At 36.9% G+C, this 21,815-nt stretch overlaps 1 protein-coding gene and 1 long non-coding RNA gene across 3 annotated transcripts in view; one reads left to right on the top strand and one right to left on the bottom strand.

The window, feature by feature from the left end:
- LOC145732267 (uncharacterized) overlaps window positions 1–21,815 on the top strand; it is a 31,943-nt gene that overhangs the window by 246 nt on the left and 9,882 nt on the right. Inside the window, exons 1-6 of one of the 2 annotated variants that reach the window (XR_014178983.1) lie at window positions 12,018–12,353; window positions 12,412–12,548; window positions 12,605–12,636; window positions 13,381–13,582; window positions 17,498–17,628; window positions 17,685–17,864. This is a non-coding gene — a long non-coding RNA (uncharacterized LOC145732267). Of the gene's footprint in view, window positions 1–12,017; window positions 12,354–12,411; window positions 12,549–12,604; window positions 12,637–13,380; window positions 13,583–17,497; window positions 17,629–17,684; window positions 17,865–21,815 lie in introns of those variants that run through there. The other variant, XR_014178982.1, reaches the window with a different exon arrangement.
- On the bottom strand, window positions 6,470–10,361 carry LOC145732264 (uncharacterized). The gene is made up of 2 exons (XM_081984408.1): window positions 10,020–10,361; window positions 6,470–7,919 (listed from the first exon to the last, which is right to left on the bottom strand). Exons 1-2 carry the CDS (start codon window positions 10,070–10,072, stop codon window positions 7,130–7,132), a joined length of 843 nt encoding a protein of 280 aa, XP_081840534.1. The 5' UTR covers window positions 10,073–10,361; the 3' UTR covers window positions 6,470–7,129.

A 21,815-nucleotide genomic window follows, 5' to 3' on the forward strand; every position in this document is an offset into this window, starting at 1 on the left:
CCCCTAGAAAACGCAAATTTGCGCTATTGCAGCCTGTCTGCTTTAATTTCTTAGTCAGTCAACCATACAGTGTGTCCAAAATTATTTTAGTATTTACTAGATTATTTTTTTAACTGTACTGACAAAAAAACGGTTGTGGGGTTAGTAACTAACTCAGGAACGCAGTCAGGGCTGTCGCCCACTAATTTTTCCTTGAAGTAACTTGCAAACAACACCATCTGGCAACGTTGCGCTGTTAGAAGATATGAATGCATGCTTAATAGCAAAATATGTTAATTGGTATTTATAAATGTCTGATGGTCGGTTAATACGCGCAATTATCGCGCTGAGGTGTTTTCGTATGACTTAAAATCAACCGGTGAATAAAATTCTTTTTCTGCTTCGATTGCACCAAATCTGTTGTGCTTAAGTCTCGTCGTTGGGTTGCAGGCAAGTGCACAGTCTAAACAACAACAACAATGTCGGCGACAAATTTTCTAAATCTCATGGTCCTGGAGCGACAGACTGGTTTAGTAATATCCAAGTTATTTATTGCGTTTTAACGACTTGCAGGTGTTAAAATATTAAATGGCCTGTTAAATTCGGGGTTTCGTAAGAATGTTAACCGGGCGGGAAATTTCCAAACTGCATATTAGTTGGCTTATAGGTTTCTAAGCGATTTGAGGGATTAACGTTTAATCTTCGATGACTGCAGTCCGAGTGTTTGCCAAATGCTTCTCTTGTATTGTTATTGACTTGGATTTCCCTGGCCCTAAGTAATTCCTGTTTAAAAGTGGGTTTTCCAGTATTTTTTATGGCAGTTACCTATTTTAATGAGGGTTTCTTAAAGATAAGCCATAACTGCTATTCTAGTATTATTTTTACATATTTGAATATCCCATGTGTTAAATTACAAACAATATTTAAACTAATCCCAGTTTTTGACCTAGTGCGACAAGTCTATTCTGTGAGAACTTTACACTTTACATGTTTTTAGTTACCTTTAATAATCACAAGGATTTATAGTAATCATAATAATTTCACAACTTTACCTTGGATTAAAATAACTATTACAGTTTTGTCTTTTGTTGTTGTGGTGCAATTCCGGCAATTTATGTTTATTTTATTGCTATCACTCATGGTAACGTTAAGCTTTGTCTAGATAAGATCATGTTACAGTCATTTTATGAGCAGCTACTCTATCTCAGAAATTTTTCTTAAAGGCAACTGCTGTGAAAACAGGGCGGAAAATATACAAATTTATTTATATTTTAATTTAATTTACGCAGGGTAATTCAAATTTGACCCTCACCATTGGGATTTCAGAAACTATAAGAGGTACGAGGAAGTTTAAATTGGGGCAAAGTTGCGCAAATTAAAGCTCAACCAAATACAGTTTAAAAAATTTCGATTTTCCAAGTACTTCCAAAGATATCCGAAAAAAACTGAAAATTTGATTTTTTGTTTCAATTTATTTCTAACCTTATTGGAAGAGATATCCCAAAACTAAAAGCATCTTTTCATTGCCACTTTTTCCCAGCTATTTTGTCATGTCATCAACTTTATTTTTTCTTACGGGCGCCATATTGGATTTTTAGCCCACCAAATAGTACGTTTTATTCTGATTTTACTGATGTATAATAACTTATGATTTGCTTCATAAATATCAAAATAATTCAATAAAAACTAATTTTACTTTAGTTGGCTTTGAGTTAATGAGACGTTTTATGAAGATTACTTGGTAGTACTTGTCACACGCAATTGGCCTGAACATACTAAGTCACAAACTACTAAGGAAAAACGAGGCAATATTATTTTAAGCTTCATCACAAATTTGATACTTACGATATAAGTTAATAATATGAGAGCAAGCCAACTGTAATCAGTGAGCCAACAGCCCCACATAACTTTATTTAGTTAAAACTTAACCAAAACATGGCTCGATTTGGTGTTTTTCAAAATCCAATATTATTTAAACTTGCACTTAACATTATAAAAAAATATTTTTTTCGAATCCAAGTGTCTTCTACTCGGTCTTCTATTTCTATTTTTGGCCTTTCTAAGGGAGTTTTACTAGATCGATTGTCATGTTAATTTTGCGAAAAGCAGAGGTTTATTATTTAGTACGCGATTTGGTAACCAAACCTTCTATTGGTTTGAGTATTTGCATCTGATTTGAGAAAAGAGCTCCTAACATTTTAAACAATTTATCAGCAACTTTCCGGCTATATGCGGCATTTCTAGTTGTGGAGCTTTTTAGAGAAACGAGGAACAAAATAGAAAAAAATTGAAATAGTCATATACTAGAAAATAATTGCTAAACTAAAAACCCATCTTGCAAATGCGGTATTAACTTCCTGGAGTATTCTGTAAATTTTGAGGTAAATAATCCAGGGAATCTGTCTATAGTCATTGGATCCAGAGACACTGGACCGAAAATCACTCACTATTTTGTTTTATTTATTCACAAGCAAAACCAATATGTAACAATTGCAGAATGAAATTTGAGTTCTATATATTATGATGTGACAAAGACATTAACCGTCAAACTGCCCACTTAATGATACTAACAGTTTCGATCAAAACGCTTATGTTTTGTTTGTGATACTACCTCCTTCATACTGTGACGTGTTTTGTCCATGTTGAGATTGATATTCGATTTGGCACACTATTTCTTCATTGTTTGTAATGGTTTCATGCGTTGATATGCTTTATTTACTTTTTCTAAAAGCTTTAAGCTCTGGTAAAGAAAAGCCACATTTAAGAAACACTCTGTGTAATATTATTAATATATTTATGTAGTTTTGTTTCTGGGTATAGTTTGGTCATTCTAATTTTTTTGTGTGGCTTCAATATAATAATAATTGCCCACACCTACTTATTTAGCCAATCTGTTTGTAACATGTTTCCTGAAGCCTCTCCCTTTCAAGGCGTAATTATGATTTGTATCAGTTCAATCAAGACAAAAAGGTCGTACAATTGTCGATTTCATTACGTAAAGTGACCATCTGTACAGTGATGGGGCTTCCTATCCAGATGATAGCGTCAAAGTTCATCTGGCTCATATAAAACACCCCGCGTTTAATCCACATGTCCTCGCGTTCTACCCCCTTGTTCTCAGCCCCGCAGTCAGATGGCGGATTTTTTCCGTTAATGAAAGGTGTGCGCTTCCGAATTTGACAGCTGCTGTCTTTGGGTGCGCACATGTCTATTGAGGCCCCGTTAAACTTCTGGTTAAAGTTATCCGTGGGAAATACGGTCACGCTGTGTACTGTTGTCTCTGGTTATCAATGCTTGCCGCGATAACAGCCGCAGAGAAGCAAAAATAAGTCTAAAAATAGGCATGTTTATTTAAAGTGTTATTTTATTTTCTTCAACAACCCGCGACATTAAGTAACCATGTTGGGATTGTTGCAAAATTTTCTTGCTAGTTAATTCGTTAATATGTTAGACAGTTTTCTTAAAAATAGTTCCCATGACGTTTGCTTAGACAGGAAAGACTTTATGAATGGTTAGCCAACCTTGAGGAAAACCTTAACATCTCGAAAACGAATTTTCCACCTGTTACCCTCGCGGACGGAAGTACCGTTTCAGTCAGTCGCGTCTTGACGGGGGTTGCGAAGTAACCGAAATAAAAATCTCCCCCAAGTTACCCCATCTAAGACGTAGCTTTTTGTGGGAATTGTTCTTATCTTGGCGGAATCCGGTGGCCAGCACATGTTCGTCAGAAAACTGCCGTAACACCCGTAAATAGCTCAATGAAGGGCCTGTCGCACAAATGTCCGCAATCTGAAAAGCAAATGTTCGATTCCGTTTAAAAAGTGACAGATGGCTCAAGTATGTCACAAATTGGTCGCGTCGAGTTATTATTGACAAACATGTTGGCAGCAGACGCCGAAAATATACAGCGCGACACCCTCGACGGCCTTGTTACGGCTGTTCGACCAGATGTCGGTTTGTTTTTTGGTTGGCTTCGCCCGCTTTTCCTATTCGGCTGTTTATACTTTCCAAACCGCAAAATGTTCTCCGTTACACTAGAATATTATTGTCTATTAGGTATCTACTAGGATACGTGTTTATGACCACTGTAAGGCACCTGTCCAACTAGGACGAGGACCTTAAAATTATTATAAAATCTTTTATTTGCACACCTGCATACAATAATTTTATTACTACAAAATATCGAAATTGTCTTGGAGAATGACCTGAGTTCGTTTTGGTCTCCTATTCTTCACGTTCCAAAGTGCCTTAACTAGTAGTAATAAAAAATGTTGATGGGCTCTGAAATAGGTAGCATTTTATTTCTTATAAACATTAAATTGATCATCCTAAATGAAAAATTTAGATATCTTGTCGGTATTTGACGTTATAATTTCTGTTCAAATGTTGTCTAGTCAAGATGACCATTATCTACAAGTTATATCTAAAATATTTTGGAATAAATCATTTTTGCAGTTTGGTTGATGCTTTTACAAAAAATTATGTGATTTGTATATTTAGAAAAATATATTTGACACCTTTATAGAATTTTTTATTAATTTTAAATTTTGTGTTCAACTAATATTCCGGCTTGTTTGTGGTCATAGTAGGTTTCTGTTATAAGTTACGACCAATTAGCCAGCTTTCAGTTGCCAATTTCGGCCTCCTACATCTTTTCAATTTTATAATTAATCACGAGCCGAAGAAGTTTCACATGGCTTTACCGAGACAATAAATAATTTAGTGTTGAGAATGCGTGAGAGGAACTTTTGATTTAGTTTTTAATTTGTTAATTTTAATTGTTTTAATTTTGTTAGTTGAATCAAAATTTATTGATATAAGTATATTTATATTTTGATTATTCGTTGTTTTGTCAGAGTACTAATGATAGATTTTACGAAAATATTATGTTGGAAGTCAACCATGGTTTTAATAACCACACATTGGCTTCCATTTTTTACAATCTTCATATCCAAATTTGAAAATTTTGAATATTTTTCTTACCCAAACAACTTATGTATGGTATGTTGAAGAATATATTATCTACTGTAGCTGAATAAAAATAAGCCGGGTGATAAATAATTTGGTGCAATCGGATTTTAGGGAAATGAAGACACGGGGTGTGTTCGAACCCCCCCCGAGAGGGTCCCGGACTAGTCCAGGTGATTTCCCATAAGACCTCGCACATGTTTGTACATATGCCAGTGCATGTGCGCGCAGAAGGAATAAAGACCCCCGGCCCTATTGTGCCCTTAATTGTTCCATTATAATTTATTTATGAATGTGTGCGCGACCGTTTTCCAAGCCAGCTTGTGCCAAATTTCTAGAATCTAGCCAAGAAAAACACGATTCCGAGTATCTGTCGATAATTAGCCGTGGGCCGAACACATGTTTCCAGATGTATTTAACAGATCTGTCGAATGAAATGAAACACCGTGTTAAGTGCCCGAAACCGAACCGGAAAGTATCATTCGTCGATTTTTTGGTTAGGAAGTACGTGTTTCCTTGGTGGTTTCTGGTCGGTGGGGCTTTAGTCATGTGTGTGTGGTCTGTTGTTCGACGATCACTTAATTAGACCCGTGAATAATTTTTTGAATCCAAACAATCGGACTACTTTTAGGCCTTCGGACATCCAACTACTCGATTATCGCAGAAGCGACCATAAAATCGACAATAAAACTTAAGAAATGTACAAACAAAACTGGAATTTCTTAGAGTGGTAAAGCTTGAGGCCACGTGGGCTTAAAAGCCGTCATAAATGTAAAGCTCAAGATGCTAAAGCTGTTTGGGCAAGACTCATTGTAAATCTTCTTAAACTGCAGTAATCATAAATAATTGATTTGAATTATGTCTGGTAACTCTTAAAACTACAAGGAGGTGGATCTCCATGAAAATGATGGTAAAATTTGCTAAAAAATGTAAACAGCTCGAGAGAAGGCGTACACTAGTTCAATAATTTTTAACCTTGTCTACTAGGTAATTTACTGCCAAGATGGTTTTTGTAGTATATTAACATTTACTCTGCTTTGAATACTTCTGGTGAAGGTCTTAAGATGGGGTTTTAACCTGCAGGAGCATATTGAAAATGAAGGTCTCTTGTAATAAAATATTTTTGATGTCTATCCAGTGTTTCTATTAAGCTAACTAACTTCAGATGAAGGAAGTATACTAATGTGATTTTTGAAAATTTTGGTTTTTGCTGGATTACCTTTTACTGACTCTGTACCTCTTATAGTCTCCGAGAACCTTATGCTTCCAGTCTAATTTGGCCTCAATAATAGTAATTATTTTACTAAAAAGACAGCAACACAAAAAATCATCTGCAAACATTTGCTCTTGGAGGCTTCAACCAAATTTTCTGTCACTTTCGGATTATCCAGGCCATAATAAACTAGACAGTTTTACTTTTTCTTCTACACCACGCTTTAAACTGCCGCTAAGACTATATTAGGACTAATCTGGATGCCCCCACTTTTATGCCCCCCGTTTTTAAATACTAAAATAAAACACCTTTAGCATTTTTAATAAAACTTATTTACTTCTCTTAAATAACTTGAAAATTTGTCCTAATGCGAATAGTAAAGAGTTTAGCTTCGTCTTCTATAGATACGTAAATACGGTTCACCGACAGGATGTTACGAACAATCGACTTTGCATATTTAGCAATAGGATGTAAGACTGTCGCCAAAAGAATAACAATAAGCACTATTTCGTGGCGTATATTTGAATGAAATTTAAATAAAATCTCGTCCGGTAAGCGTTTTTGCCATTGTTTACTGGAATTTTAACGCGCGACCCGAATAAGTTATCGACTTTTGTGACCGGCTATTGCTACACTGAAATAAAGCAACTATTTAGAAGTTAATTTAGCTTAAATGTATTTTTTATTACGTTAACAATGGTAACATTCAACAGTCACACTTCACACCCACACCTTTAACAATTAACAACAGAAGATAAATTAGTAATACTTTTGTTTTACATAGGTAGGAATAGTATAATGTTTCTTCTACAGGAAGAAATAATATTTAGATATAAGCCATTTCAGCCTTAAACGAGGCTAAAAAAATTAAATTGTCTTGAAACTACCAAAACCCGTAACTGCGCGTTCGATTCAGCCTTAAGAACAAATCACAGTAACAAACAAACTTCCCAGCAGTGTTCAGTTCGTTCAATCTCCATCAAATATCTCGCTATAGTCGCCATCTCCACTAAACTCTTCTTCGGTGGTCATCAGCTTCACCAGCTGCTGCTTTTTGATATTACTCAATGGTGGACTGAATTTCTGTGCTAAATTTGTTGCACTTATATCAACCAGCTTAGGCAAGTTGGTATGAAACATGGTAGTTCCGAGATTGAACACTTGTGTCCCAGCCAGAGACAGGTACTGAAGATGCTCCAAGTGGGCGAAACATCTTCTTGATAAGTCGGATAGCATCTCGTTATTGTTTAACAGGAGGGACTCCAGGTTGGGTAGTTTGGAGAACGTTATGTCGTACACATGATCTATTTCGTTCTTTGTCAATATAAGTTTCTTCAACGAGGACGATCTTAAGAATGGTTTTTTCTCCTCAAAGGTCACTTGGTTGAAAGCAACATCAATTTTTTCTAACTGATAATTGTACTTGAAGGTGTTGGGGTCCAATATGGTTATGTTGTTGTAAGACAAGTCAACTTCCTTGAGGTAGTAGGTAGCCTTGAAAGCTTCTGGGTGTATGTAGGAAATTCGGTTGTGTCCCAGCTCCAAATTTTGCAGCTGTTGGTACGAGTTACGAAAAAAGACGCAAGCTGGCAGCTTCTCGATCAGGTTGTACCCCAAGTAAGCGCCAATTACAAAGTAATTTCCTGGAGGAACTTCTTGGAGTTGTTTGCTCTTTAAGTCGACTGTCGTGGAATTCAAGTTCTCGTCTATTTGACTCGGCGTCCTGTAGCATTCTTGGTGTATCGAAGATCCTGATATTCTGCAAAAAAGCAACAAAATTCTGATAGTGGATGCGTCTGTTTACTATTCTATTTTTATAGTAGTGCGTCTCAATTGACGTCAAGATAAGCGCTGCAGGGTAAAAATGAAAACTGATAAATTTCTGCAACCATTCAGTCCAATTTACGGTCAAAACATTTTGAATTTACTAATAAATAATATTAGCCGAATAGTAATTGTAAATTATAAGCGACAAGCTGCTTCGATAGTTAGAAGTCATGATTAAAGCCACGTGACTTTTTAACTTTGCGTAATTTGGCTTAAATCTGGTACACAAATAAGAGCTTTATGTGTATAGGTACTATACTCAATTTATGTCTGATAGACTCTATTTTGAACTTTACGGCATTCCTAGCCTTCAACTTTCTTGACATTTGGAAAGTAATTAAAGGTTGCGGCTGCTATTTTTATTGGCTTTAATTCTTTGGAACCTGATAGTGTCAAAGTTATTCTTATTTGAGGCTGATCGAATCTTTAGTATGCTACTCAATGTGATTGAGTATAAGACAGATTTTCACATGTCGGACGTTTTTCAACATTTCTTTGCTTCTTCAGACTTTGAGTAATTTTTTATAAAATCTAACCATTCAGGAATTGAGCAAGGATACCTTATAAAAATGGTTACAAATTATGATTTATGCTATGGATGGTTTCAGAAATATTGAATAACTTCCTTTTGAAAGGTTTGTTGTTGAAATGGGGTTCCTTAATGAGAATAGGAATCAATGAAAATGTTGATCGAAGCAGATAGGCCTGTTCTAGTTCTCGACAAAACAGGATGAATGAAGTTATAGAGTATGTGAACATTTTGGAACAGTGTTTTATGAGAAAGAGGTTTGATAAAACTCATCAGGTATACAAGGATTAGGAAACTCGAGCCGACACAAAAAGAACAAAACATATAATCAGTAACGTAGAAATGAGACTCTCTGAACTATAAAGGATATAACATTTAGGGAGAGTCAAACAAATAAGAGCATACGGGAGCAATGTAACATCCAGAACATCAACACGCCTTATAATTAGATAAAGCAAGGAAAAGAGACTGGGATAGTCATGTTGATACAATCGCTCCTCACAGATTAACAAACATACCTTACAGCAAAAGACCAACAGGAAGACCAAAGAAAAGATGGAAGGACAACCTACTGACAACAACAACAACAGAAACAGATTGAGAGGAAGACAAACATGAGAAATTCTAGTTACACGAAGAAGAAGATCAGGAGCAGCTTGAATCCACACAATGGCAAGTAAGTCAAGCTCTGGATTCAAAGCTGCTAACTTGCTAACTTTAGACTAGAATTAGCAGCAACATAAAATTTTGTGTTCTCCACCATCACAAGTTTCCAGCCACCGGACTGATCCTAACCATAGTCTGGATGTGCATCTTAGTTCATCGAGTTGATAATGCATTTGAGCCTTATCTGAGATCTGGAAAGTCAGAAGTATAATAATAGAACAACTGTTAACAAGGAGGTTGATAATAAGGATAATAGTTGATCACAGAATGAAGCCGATCGACAAAGATAGAAAGATATCACTGAAGAAAGTGGACTTGACATTTTGTTTAAAAGCTTTAACACTACTGTAGGACCCGCATATGTAAATAGATAAGCAGGAAGAAAGAACAAAAGTTTCTTCTTGTCAGGTCAAAAGTCAAATATAGAAGGAGTTGGAAATGTATGAAATGTAGTAATAAAGAACCTTCAATTAACAGAAGGTCACTGGCGTCGTCATATAGAAGATTGCGGACGATCTTATCTTCTTCATCAGGAAAGTCATATTTAACAGCAATTTTCTGAAAACATTAAGAATCCTTAAATAATGTGTTTTTTCTCATTTGTGAGCAGAATCAGTTTAAATGGTCTTTTAGTTGTAGTAACCAAATAACTACCAACTTAACTAACATTCAGTAACACTTAAGTTATAACTGTCCGACTGTAGTTTGTCAGGTTTGATAGGTTGCCAGTTAATCAACCAACTGTCGAATGATGTTAGGTCCGGTCGTCCGGACGGCCTTCGCACTTTTTTTTGCATACACCGACATGCAAATTAGCTAAATAAGTGGTTAATTTACCTTTTGAATAGCCAGCAGCAAATAATCACGGCAACTAGTCGGGTAGCGTCCATTTTAACAGCGAGCACACCGCATCGAACATTTACACTAGGACCGCGCCGCTAAATAACTTTTAACTCTGTAATGCGTACTAATTCCTCGACGTACTAATTATAAAACACACTAAATTATTGTAATCACTGTTTATTCTTTCAAATTTATCTTTTATATAACTTTGTTGCACAAGCGTGAATTGATCGAGCTGTAAAGCGATATACAAGGGGCGTTCCAAAAGCGCGGTTGTTGCGTCGAGGGATGCTTTTGAACCTCTCGGTACCGCGGTCCGACCACGAAAGAGGGAAGAAAGTCTCAAAAATTGTTTAAACAATCGATGTTACCATCGTGAGTTCAATCGAAAGGTTATCGCAAATTCCACCATTCATGCAAGTGACAACAATCTAATAATATTCCCGTTTTCTGGGGTCAGTTGAAAGGTTTGTTTCTACGAACAACACGACGATTTCCTAGAAAAAAAACATATTTTTCCATCTCGCTCGATCAAAGTAGAAAAAAAAACATTTGGTTAACTTCTGTCGTGGCTGCAAGACCAGATTTTGGGTGAATAAAAGGCCCTGTATTGCCAGAACACCCGTATGTTCACCAACTGTGCATTACAACGTGTAAAATCGGGTTTCTGGATAATATTGGGAAGTTCTCTGGTTTTTTTTTGTCGGTGGCCATATGCCTCCCTGAACAATGTTTTTACTGTAGATACCCGTAGTTTCAAACATGTGTAACCTTTCTTTCCTTGGAATTGACAGAATCAAGCCTGCAGCTCGAAAATGATTTTTGCTGTTTTTTATTGTCTGGTTTTCACATATGGAAGTTTGAAAATAACTACTTAAAAACCAGAAGTTTGAAGTCTAGACGCCATTTTTGAGCTTAAGACGAGTCTATTTTCATTTCTGTTAGTGTATTGATCCTGTGCTAATTCAACAACCATCATGTTGTGATTTGTGTGTTTATTGTTGTGATTGTTAAGGTTTTTGTAATACTTTAAATCAAGCCTGTCTATAACGTTTAAAAAAACATGTCAAATTAGGTTTGACATTTTAGAAAGTTGTATGTTATATCTTTCCGTCTCATCAGGAAAATGTTAAATGACACTTGTTATTAAAGACATTAAGTGCTAAAAACACTCACTGATAAATCATTATATGAAGATATTATCACAATCTACGGTATTTGAACGATTTCTGCCTTGATCTATTATAATTTGAAGTGGGGTTATTAGATTTTCTAAAAGATGTACACTTCGCTTTCAAGAACCCAATGTGGATTTGTGAGTATCAGGTGTGACATTCTCTAAATACGTGTGGATTATCATTATCCTAATATTAAGAAGTTTATTAACAAAAGCATTGCTGCACATGCTTCTGTTAAAACAATGTTAACAAGCTAGAAATATTCATATCATCATATCATTGAAACAGATTTGCTGCAACTAAAGCGTCCATTTTTAATGCATCTCTTGTGGGAAATTTGATGTACTCCTAGGCACTTTTGCAAATAACTCGAAAACGGCCATAGATACGGAAAAATGCAAAAAAGTTTCTAAATTGAAGAAAAAATAAATATTAGTGACTTACTATAAAACAGGTTTGAACGATAAAATGGGGATTGACCTCTGAAAAAGTATCACCCTGTACATTTTCACTACTTGTGTATGTAGAAAAATTAATCTTGCTAGGTCAAGAATGAATGAAGCTATGTAATAAAAACTTTAAAAAACCTGAAATTTTATCACCCTGTATCTCATTTCGCATCAACGCATTTTCGGACACAACTTTCTGCTTAAAATCCAATTCTCTAAGCATGGTAGAAGTTTGACCATTTAACCCTGACTAACCCTGTATATTATTTCAATTCGTTCTTCTAGAAGTCTAGATTATTGACCATTTTGGAACACATCACAAGCTTTAATTTACTGGCCCATTCTTCAGGTCTTTCTTCAATAGTTACAGGGCTCTCCAAAATTTTGAGGAGGACTTTGAGAAAATGCTGGTTTTAAATACCGTAGTGCAATCCTTCAAAAATGCTATAACTTAAGAAGTATCTGAATAATGTTTTCTGTTGCGAGAGAAAAAAAGAAGAAGTTTAATAAAGGTCTGCTTGTTGAATATAATGCAGTATCGATTGGCTTCACTTTTTATAAAGTTCTTGAAGCTGGAGGGTGAAATGTAATAGGATTACCTCAGCCTTACGAGGAACTTTATCATCTACCACCTAATGATATCTGAATGCATCAGAAAACATTCTAGTGCAGACGACTTGTTTTGAAAACTCATCTAAAAAGTGAAAAAATTAGTAATTTTGCTTAAAAGGATGTTAATTTCGATATGTTAATTTTTAGGAACCGTTGGTCGACTGCAAGCAGTTTTAGAATCTTCCTTCACTCCTTTTTATTTTTCCTCACTTGAGCTGCTAGAACCTTTGGAAACGTTGTGGAAGTTAGTGTTTTTAGCAGTTTTAGTCAGGATTATGCTACAGGTAAGGTGTAATTATTGGCATGCAACCAACACTGACTGACTTTTGTTTCGTTTCAGATCTGTTGCGCTTTCCAACCACGTTAATTGCGGTAAGTTGCTTTTTTAAATTTATTATGGCATTAACGTTTTGAAACAATTATTCAAATTAATGATCGGTTTAATACGCAGTTGTTGCTTCCTTGTCTAAAACCGCGATAAGACGAGACTATTAACTATCTCGACCTCACAAAAACACGAGGAAGTATTAAAAAACTTGTTAACTGAATCGGTTATCAAAATATTTACGACAAAACGCGCTCTTCACCCCAAAAACTTATCAAACGGTCGTAAATTACTTTTTAATCTCGGTGATATAACGAAATCTTATCATTTCGAAAGGCGATACATAACTGGAACTATTTATGGACCGGGTTTTATTTTAAGCTTTGGTTAATAGAGACACTTGTTGAAGTTTTTCGAGATAACAAATATTTTGGCTTCCTGGATCGAACGTTTTTTCCCAGGGTTGGCCGCAGGTGTCCCGCGCTTTGTGTAACCTTATCGTTGCCACCCATGTGTGGTAACGACAAACAAAACCAGAACGAACACTTGCTTGCCCGATTCTATTATAAATTCACACAGACACACACAGCTCTGGTTGGTTAAATATTTGATTTTTGAATATTTTTCCACAAATTCTCGTACATAGTACCCCGATTAGCGGGATCAATTACGTGCTATCAATTTTCTTCAACATTGTACACAAGATACGTAGTAACAACAACAAATAATCGGTCATTATCGAATTGTTAATTTGAACAAATAATTTTTAAGGTTTTCATTGTATATTGCAGTGAGTGGCATACAGCTGTATCGACTTCCTCCTGTTGGCCTCCACGACCGCCAAACTCACGGCCTCTTGTTTCGTTCTCTCAACTAGGGCGCATTTTAAGGGAATACGCACTTTTTTGTTTTGAAGCCCAAGTGTTCAGTGGGACAGATGCCGAAATTCCATTCAGGACGGAACACTTGCATAACCCAGCTGCGCACTACCGGGTAGGTAACGGGGGTCACCGTGAGACCCAGATAGAGGGCCATAGGGGTCTATTTGCTAATTGAATTCGATAACACCCTTTCGCTTTGTTGTTGCCGTGTCGATGGACGGGTGTTTGAATCGAAAATAAGATGCCGGGAGCGCGACCGAAAGACGGTTTCGTGGATATTTTTAGTGTCTGGCACATGGTGGCGACAACTGCGCGGCAGCTGCCGCTGATTTTCAGTTAAAATGGCGTCAGGTGGACACGACGCTGTGCATTTTTTAAATCGGGATTTTTTGACTAAAAAAAATATTCGGCTATATTTTACTGTCGTGATGAGCAAAGCATTTCGAGCTTTTTACTGATCTACAATGTTGACCGGTCAACTTTCTAGTTTCGTTGACTTAAATCAATATTATAAGAATGATGGCTTTTAGTAAGGCAAAAACGGAAATTTAACGTTGAAAATTGACATATCTGACGTTTGAAGTGTTTAGGACACTCATAAGGCGTATTTTGGTCCAAGTATTGACCTGAGTTTTATGCTGTAGAAACATAGTCTGTCACGTTTGTTAAAATGAGACTCAGTAAACACTAACGCCAAAATTTGTCTAAGGTCTTCCTCTGGGAAGATTCTAGATCTTTTTCTGCTTTCTTCAGAGAGTCTTTGGTTTTGCTGAAGCATTGTACTGTCATAGGGCCATGATTATAAACATCGTTTTCAAACTGCTTCTATTCTGAAGTTTCTCTTGTCAGTTTAAAACTATCAGTTTAACTTTTATTTGACGAAAATTGAACCCAGACATTACTGAAAAAACCACATTTACTAACAATAACAAAGTAACAGTACTGTAAAGAAAATTTCAATAGTAACTCCAATATTCTGCAAACCTAAAATTTGATAACATAACCTAAGCCTAGAACATTTGATAGCAAATTACTGTAGAAACATAATGTTTTGTGACTCTTCACATTCTTCTGCAACTATTATTTCTATCCACTTAACATTTGTTGGACGATTTATTAAATGCCATTTCCTACGAAACTGTAATAATATACGTCTCATTCGAAATAAATAATCCATTTTTATATGAGAATATACCTTGAACTGCCAATAAACAGTACGTAAAAGGAAAAGAGCATATTGTCTACGGATTAAAGCTCGCCATTTCGATACAATCGAGACAGTGTCTGTTGCCTCATGGCTTTTCTTCGTATTCTGCATATAAAGGCCGGTACCAACTGTCGTCATATTAAAATTAAGTACGTTCGTCATTTAAAAATTATAATACAACGCTTTTAATAAGCGCTTCCTTGAAATTAATCATTCCGTTTGATATTTTGATTGTTATGTCATTAGTTTGATGTTTTATGTCAGTGTACTATGTGAGCTGTGTTTTTTATGTGTCTCTTAGTCATGAAAGACGTAAAAATGTTTCATATAAATTTCTGACTGTCAATACATTCATTAGTAAGTCATCAGTTGGGAAATTTACTATTTGGTTTCTGCAAAACAACCGCAGGAAGTTTGGCAAAAGGATGCAAGTTACTTAATACAGAGTTGCGTAACACGTTGCTAGCGTGATTTTTTGCTAATTTTTGTTATATAAAGTTTTGAAGAATGTTTTTAAAAACTTGAACTGACCAAGAATCACACACCAAGACTAAAAAAGAACGAACTTAATATTGTTTACGTGAAAGCGTATGAACAGCAAGACGCAGACAGCCATCACAAACGGCAATATTTCTGGATCGCATCGTGATAATTCATTAAAGAATCAAAGAGTAAACACTTAACCATCATATCAGCTCAATGAATATGAGAGCATTAGAGATTGTCTCGAACAGGCTCGATGGTAATTTACATGTGACATTTGGTCAGTTTGACACATTGGACGCACATATAAATATGAATGAGATTTACCAATGTGCAGCTATAAGAACATTCCAAAATTTAACAAAAATATGCTTAGTATCTTAATCATCATTTAGTATCTTAATAGAGAGATTTTTGAACTGTCACCATCTTGATTTTTCTGATTGATCGATCGTAAATAAGCTTTTTTTAAACTTTAAAAAAGTTGTAAGGTTCGACACGTTGGTGGCTGTAAACTGACGAGTTGATTGATTTTTCTTTCTGTGTCATCTGGGACATCGACTTCCGCCTTACTTAACCGCCTAATGGAATTAATGCCTGGAACGCGGACGCACGGGGACAATAACGAAAGATTAATATTAATAATCGGTTGATATATTGTCGATTAAATGTCGACGCAGCTGTACATGAGGTCACTTTATAGGTCACCGCGTTTGTCAATAAGTCCATTCATGGCCGCTTCCAAGAACTTTGTGGTGCTTTTTTATTGTGAAAACTCGCAATACTGGCGAGTTGAATTATTAATTATTATTATTTTGCTCCAGTGGCGTGGGGACGGGCGCCTTGGACTCGTTTTGCACCACTGGCGTCCGCAAAACCTTCTGAAATCGACGCGTTCGAAATTAGCTCGACAGTTATGTTGCTCTTGTTCCAAACAATGTTAGGCTACTGTTGGAATAGATTCAGTGAGCAGCAATCCGAGTACAAATACACGTGTAGGACCGTCGGAATGTTGATCGTCGGCGCCGCCATGTCTGAGTAACACCTGCACCAAACAATTTGAATAGACAGTCATGCGTCTGGCCATGGACGTCGGTTTTCAGTCATGAGATCCTGGACCTTGTTTTCTCTACCGCCCACGCCACTGGTTATTTCCTTTCTATCGTTTTTCTATTGTGGCCGGTCTGATGTCTAGTGACCATTGTCTCTGCCTGGGTGGGCTGCGACATCATCTTCATCGATGTTACCATCCATGAATGTTAATAGTGTCAAATTTTTTGGGATATTGATTTATAGCTGTGTTTAATTCAATTCGAGTAATTTATGTGGTGGTTGGATTCATAAAAACTCCCATTTTTAAAAAGTGCAACAGAATTTGGTGGATATGTCAGCTAGCACAAAGTAGATATCCAAATGGTCCTACAACAGGGTTGCCACTTTCACTACTCAGTCTTTTCTTATTAGTTTGATATTTCTCAAGACCTAAGATATATCCAATCGTTCCTATAGGAACACTGAAAAGAAGGAATGGAATGAAAATCTTTCAATATAACAGCCATGATGAGGAAGCGCATTAAATGAACTACTTTCCAGTTTGAATAGTCACAACATGTTTGCAACACTTTTCTATAATGAGTTCTCTTTCTATGTGTGGATACTTTCTATAGTGACTCATCGATGTTTTACAACAAAAACGTCTCGAATTTCCCATTTCCAACAGGAAAATCCTTGCAGCTGCGGAAACAACTAAATAACGCTGGCACGTGGCTCTGGCACGTGTCTCGTTGTGAAACAAACGCAACCCCCGTTCGCACGGTCTGATCGTGCGTTCGTTTCATAGGAAAGGGTGGCGCGGATTAAGCGGTATTGGCGCGACTCGCTCGTTTTACGATAGCGAAACCCCCGCTACTGGACTAATCTCAGTAATCCGTTCTGTTATAGGGTCATTAGGAGAAGATTTTGATGTTAAATCCAGAGGGGGTTGATTTTAAAATAATTGACTTATAGATAGTGTCAAAAGAACAACTAAAAACAAAGTTAGGAGGGTATTTTTTCGTACAGTTGTTATCTAGGAACAACGCGTTATTCCTATTAACCGTCTGTCTGCAGACTGTCTATCTTATCTGAGAAACACTACTGTGTCATATTTGAGTTATGCTCACTTTTATAGGTTTTAAAGAGTAAGTTGTAGCAAACAGATAGATGAAACTAAAAGATTGATTAACTTTTAAAGACCATGCCGTTAAACTTGCAAAACAAAGATCTACGATCTACGGCTATCAGTATTGTTAATTTTTATGGTGAGTTAAGACTCATCCTAATTGTCTGATTTTATAGAAAAGCCAATGGATGAAAACTGGACAGCTGCCTGCACTATCAATATACAGGATGATGCTGTGTGTAACTTAGAGACTTTGACTGATATGGTTAAGGTTGATTAGCAAAAAAGCAGTGATTCAGTGTAATGGGTTCGCAAAACACTTCTTAACAAAAGTAAGGCGTTTTTCTAACAGACCTTTTTCAGCAATGCAAGGAATGCAACCAAAATATGCAAAATCCTGTCATTGGTTCTTTAAAGACCATCTCAAAATTGAGTCTCGCTCCAAGTATTCATCACAGTTCTGGTGACCCTAAAATGGACCCAGTGGAGAGCCACTAGGAAAACTGAAGTCATGCTGAAACTAGCAACCCAGAGCAAGAAAAGGTTAGTGTAGGTTAAGTTCCACTTTTGCAACTAAGAAAAAAACTGACAATACTGACTAAAACCAATTGTTGCAATGCGATAACTTAATTCTAAAGAAACTACTGTTGGAGTTGCAAAGCACCATATTTAGAGCTAAAGAATAGCTGCAAAAGTTCAGTATCTTTCACTTTGAAAGAAGATTTCTAAGAAATTACAGGAACAGAGTCAATTTAGAGGCTTTTTTTATTTTGATGATGACGTTGATTGCAAAGCTGTTTTTAATCTTAAAATGCCGAAAAGACGTTTTGCATGAACTGAGTTTTAAATTACTGTTTTGTTTAATAATCAACCTAACAGGGGACTTGAAAACATCTGATATCAAAAATCCAGTCTATACGGTCACAATTTAAAAACAAATTACTGTGAATGACGCTTACGTTTTTTTCCTTTAATTAACCGTATTACCGTATTCGGTATATGCAGGTCAGTTACTTCCTTAAAAACGTTCGTGTAATTTTTAATCGGTGCCGCACATATGGCGTTCTCTTTACATTTAAAACAATCTGAGGAATCACGGAGCGATGGAAACGACGAGCAGAATTCCGGGATGCGCTTCCGGGCGCACCTGTAAGGTGCGCCGTGATTATATAGGTGACGGATCGAGGGGGTTCGGGTCTGGTAACTACGGGGGGCCACGCTTTGCTTCTTCCCCCGTCCGATAAGGCTTTTAATACCGCCTAGATCCGAACAACTGTTTTGTCAGCCTAATTTCATTATAGACCCAATCCGGACCGGGGAGCTTTTAATCAAATTGCATTATCGGCGGCCAAATGCCGTGCCATACGTCCCCATGTGTCTTCCATGTTGTTAAACTATTCATATTGTGTTTGTCCAAAAAGGGAGGAAAGAGGTTTTTTAGCTGCCGTGCTGCTTAGTTCACATTGTGACGTGTAGAAATGTCAAATATAGTTTTCCGTGCCTCGACAGCGACAGATTATCAGCATAAATTCGCCATTTGTCTGGTCCAGATGGCAAAAATTGTCCGTATGGCGCGAATCCATCCGAGGTCCATCTGCACCTTTTAATTACACATGTGTTTAAGCGTAATGGAAATCTGCCACTTTATGGAGATTAACTGTATACCAGGCGTTCGCAAAAACTACTTTAGTTTCCAAACAAATACATACACGGGTTTCGCAGAAATCGGAAAGCCGACGAACACTTGTAACGGAACTGCGACCCGTTGGTTTCGGAACGGCCAACCATAAGGCCCTTCCATTCATTTCGGCCCATTCACTCTGTTGGCACAATAAAGCCATTCATCTATCCCTAAACGTGATGTGTATATCTTTTACGACGATCTTGTATGTGTGCGCACTGTATGTTTGACGAGGGGGTTTAAATGCGGTCGGAATGTTTTTTGTTTGCTTCTTGTAAGGTATACTACGTCTCTCTTTGAAAGTACCTCAACCGGGGGTGGCTGAGAAAAAACTCGTTCTGGGAAAGAAGTCTCCAGGCTAGAGGGATGAAACTAGAAATGTCTTAAGCAACTGTCATTTTTCAATATTACTAGTATTTTTTAATTAATTTCTATTGGGGTACTAACCTAACTATAATCATAATTTATAAAATACATCTGAAAACATTTACGTCGGCAATTTACAAACGGACTTTTAGTCCCCAATTTGGTCCTTTTAAACACCCCATTAGTAATCAGGGTTCTGCAATATGGGCGTTATATGGCCTGTTGGTAGTAATTTGTTTTAACCACTTGGTGTTTCTGTCAAGTGCAGATTATCATTCAACTTCCTCAAAATGGAACCGCCCAAATATTTCGTTCTTTGAACTGTTCCCAACTATAACTCGTGTTATACAAGGTCATTATATTTGTTATTTAAGATGCTTGCCGTCAGATTTGATCAGAATTCATTAATTGTAGAAAATTTGTGTCATCACAATCTCCTATTATAGTTTCTTTAAAATCTCATTTAAAACAATTATTATTAAAGTGAGGCCTAATTCTTGAAAGCAGGGAACGGAATTCTCAAGAGAAGTTTTGATAGAATGTGACAGAAGAAGCTGACAATGGCAAGTTCTTGTCACATTCTACAGTCTTTTTTCTTGATAATTCCCTTCCTTCGTTTCAAGAATACGCACCCTAAACTGAACAGGTTTCGAAGAAAGCAAAAGCCAATTGGTGACACTGTTATTAAAAAAAGAGGCCAAACTGTCAGCAGTCAGTCAGCTTGACGAATTGGTCTTGAGTAGAACAATAATATCTCAAAAACGATGCCGGCAAAACACAAAAAAAGCCGATCTCAACATACCATCCCAGCCACTCGAAAACACCTAATTTGCCCTTACCAGTTCCATTTATCATCGCACAAAAGACAAAATAAACGACTTATCCGTTGCCATGGGTAATCTCTGTTGAGATAAGCGTTTAGGGGTGTATCGTTTACGGTAGGGTGGTTTTCAGCCAGTGGCGTGCCCCATCAATCAGTCCCGTCAAATTTGCTGATCATTTCAAGCCATCACGTTTGACGTTCCGTTTTGATTTAATGCCGCTACGATCTGTCAAAATGTCACTTGTCGTTTGTGTTGGGGAATGAGTGTGGTGCGCATTGTAGTGACTGTCGTGCCGGCTATGCGTAATTCGGGGGATGAATTCCCAGAAGGCGTGGCCGTGGAAACGCCGGAGCGTGTTCGAGGGTTGTCGTAACTTATTGACGTTTTGCCTAACATGACGTGTCTCTTAATAAGACCTCGAAAATCCTAATGCATACAGTGGGGTTCATTACTTTCTCTGTTTTCGAAGGAGGCGTTGTTTTGATCACCGTTACCGCATTAAAAGATAACGCTTTGCAAGCGTTACGTAACTAGCGAGGAGTCATATGTTTTCCTTAGATTTTGCCATATGTCACACAACTAATATAAAAAAAAATCACGACGGTCACCCGTAACGACTATTATATACCATAACCAAATGGCGCGATGACGTCATAGCAGACCATCATCATAACCCAGCTGATATTTGAATGTTAGTCGGTCTAATGCGAAATATGTTCAAACGCCATCTGTCTAGGTCCGATGCATATTCGGATCGGATTATTGGACATTCGTAATCGGTTGCGGGATCGAAAAATTCCGTTCTCACACGTATATTTTACACGGTGGGGATCCGATTTTTGCAACAAAACCGGCCCAAAAGGCCATCTGCTCTCGAGCAGGAAGTCGCAAGGCTGAATACCTGCTGCCTATCAGGTCGTGGATGATCTCAGCAGCAATTTGATCCATTTTTCTCTTCGACTAGTTTATTCATCAATGCAGTGGAGATGCGTCTCTGTTGCTAACCGGCGATTTAGCAACAACGTATCTGGTTGACAGATAATTAAATTGTATAATTAAACCTTGATGACCATGATTCAATGAAATATTTTGTCACCGTCAGAGACCTACAATTATTCCAATTAAAAAGTTCGTGAGAACTATTTGCTGTTCTTTCAACACCTTTTTTTGCATATTTAGCACAACCAAGTGCAAAGTTAGTGTTTTTGTTTGGATTTGAGACACTCTGTATAATGTTTTACTTGTAACATAAGTTACTGAATTCTTGTGGAAAGCTGACCAAGGCAACCCGGTCGGGTTTGTTAATTTTTCTCTAAAAAATATGTTCAGTGCTATTGAAAGTTTCTGTATTTCTCTAACTTCAATATTGCAGTCATACCAGGTGGTCCATAGTTACATAAGTCGGACAGATCCAAGAACTACCGAAACTTCATTTTATAAATGATACCATCTGTGTAATATGGTTTGGAAGGAGGGCCAATGCTAATTCTGATAGAGTGGTCCTGTGAGCAACTGTCGAATAGCGTCAAATCCGTTAATTTGTTTGTGCAAAAATAAAGATTGTTCACAATCTTTTCGGATCTAGCCTATGCATGAAATTTTGGCATTTTGCCGCTTTTATCT

This window comes from Ips typographus, linkage group LG7 (assembly GCF_016097725.1).
Source record: "Ips typographus isolate SLU linkage group LG7, UJ_Ityp_2.0, whole genome shotgun sequence".
Lineage (NCBI taxonomy): Eukaryota > Metazoa > Arthropoda > Insecta > Coleoptera > Curculionidae > Ips > Ips typographus.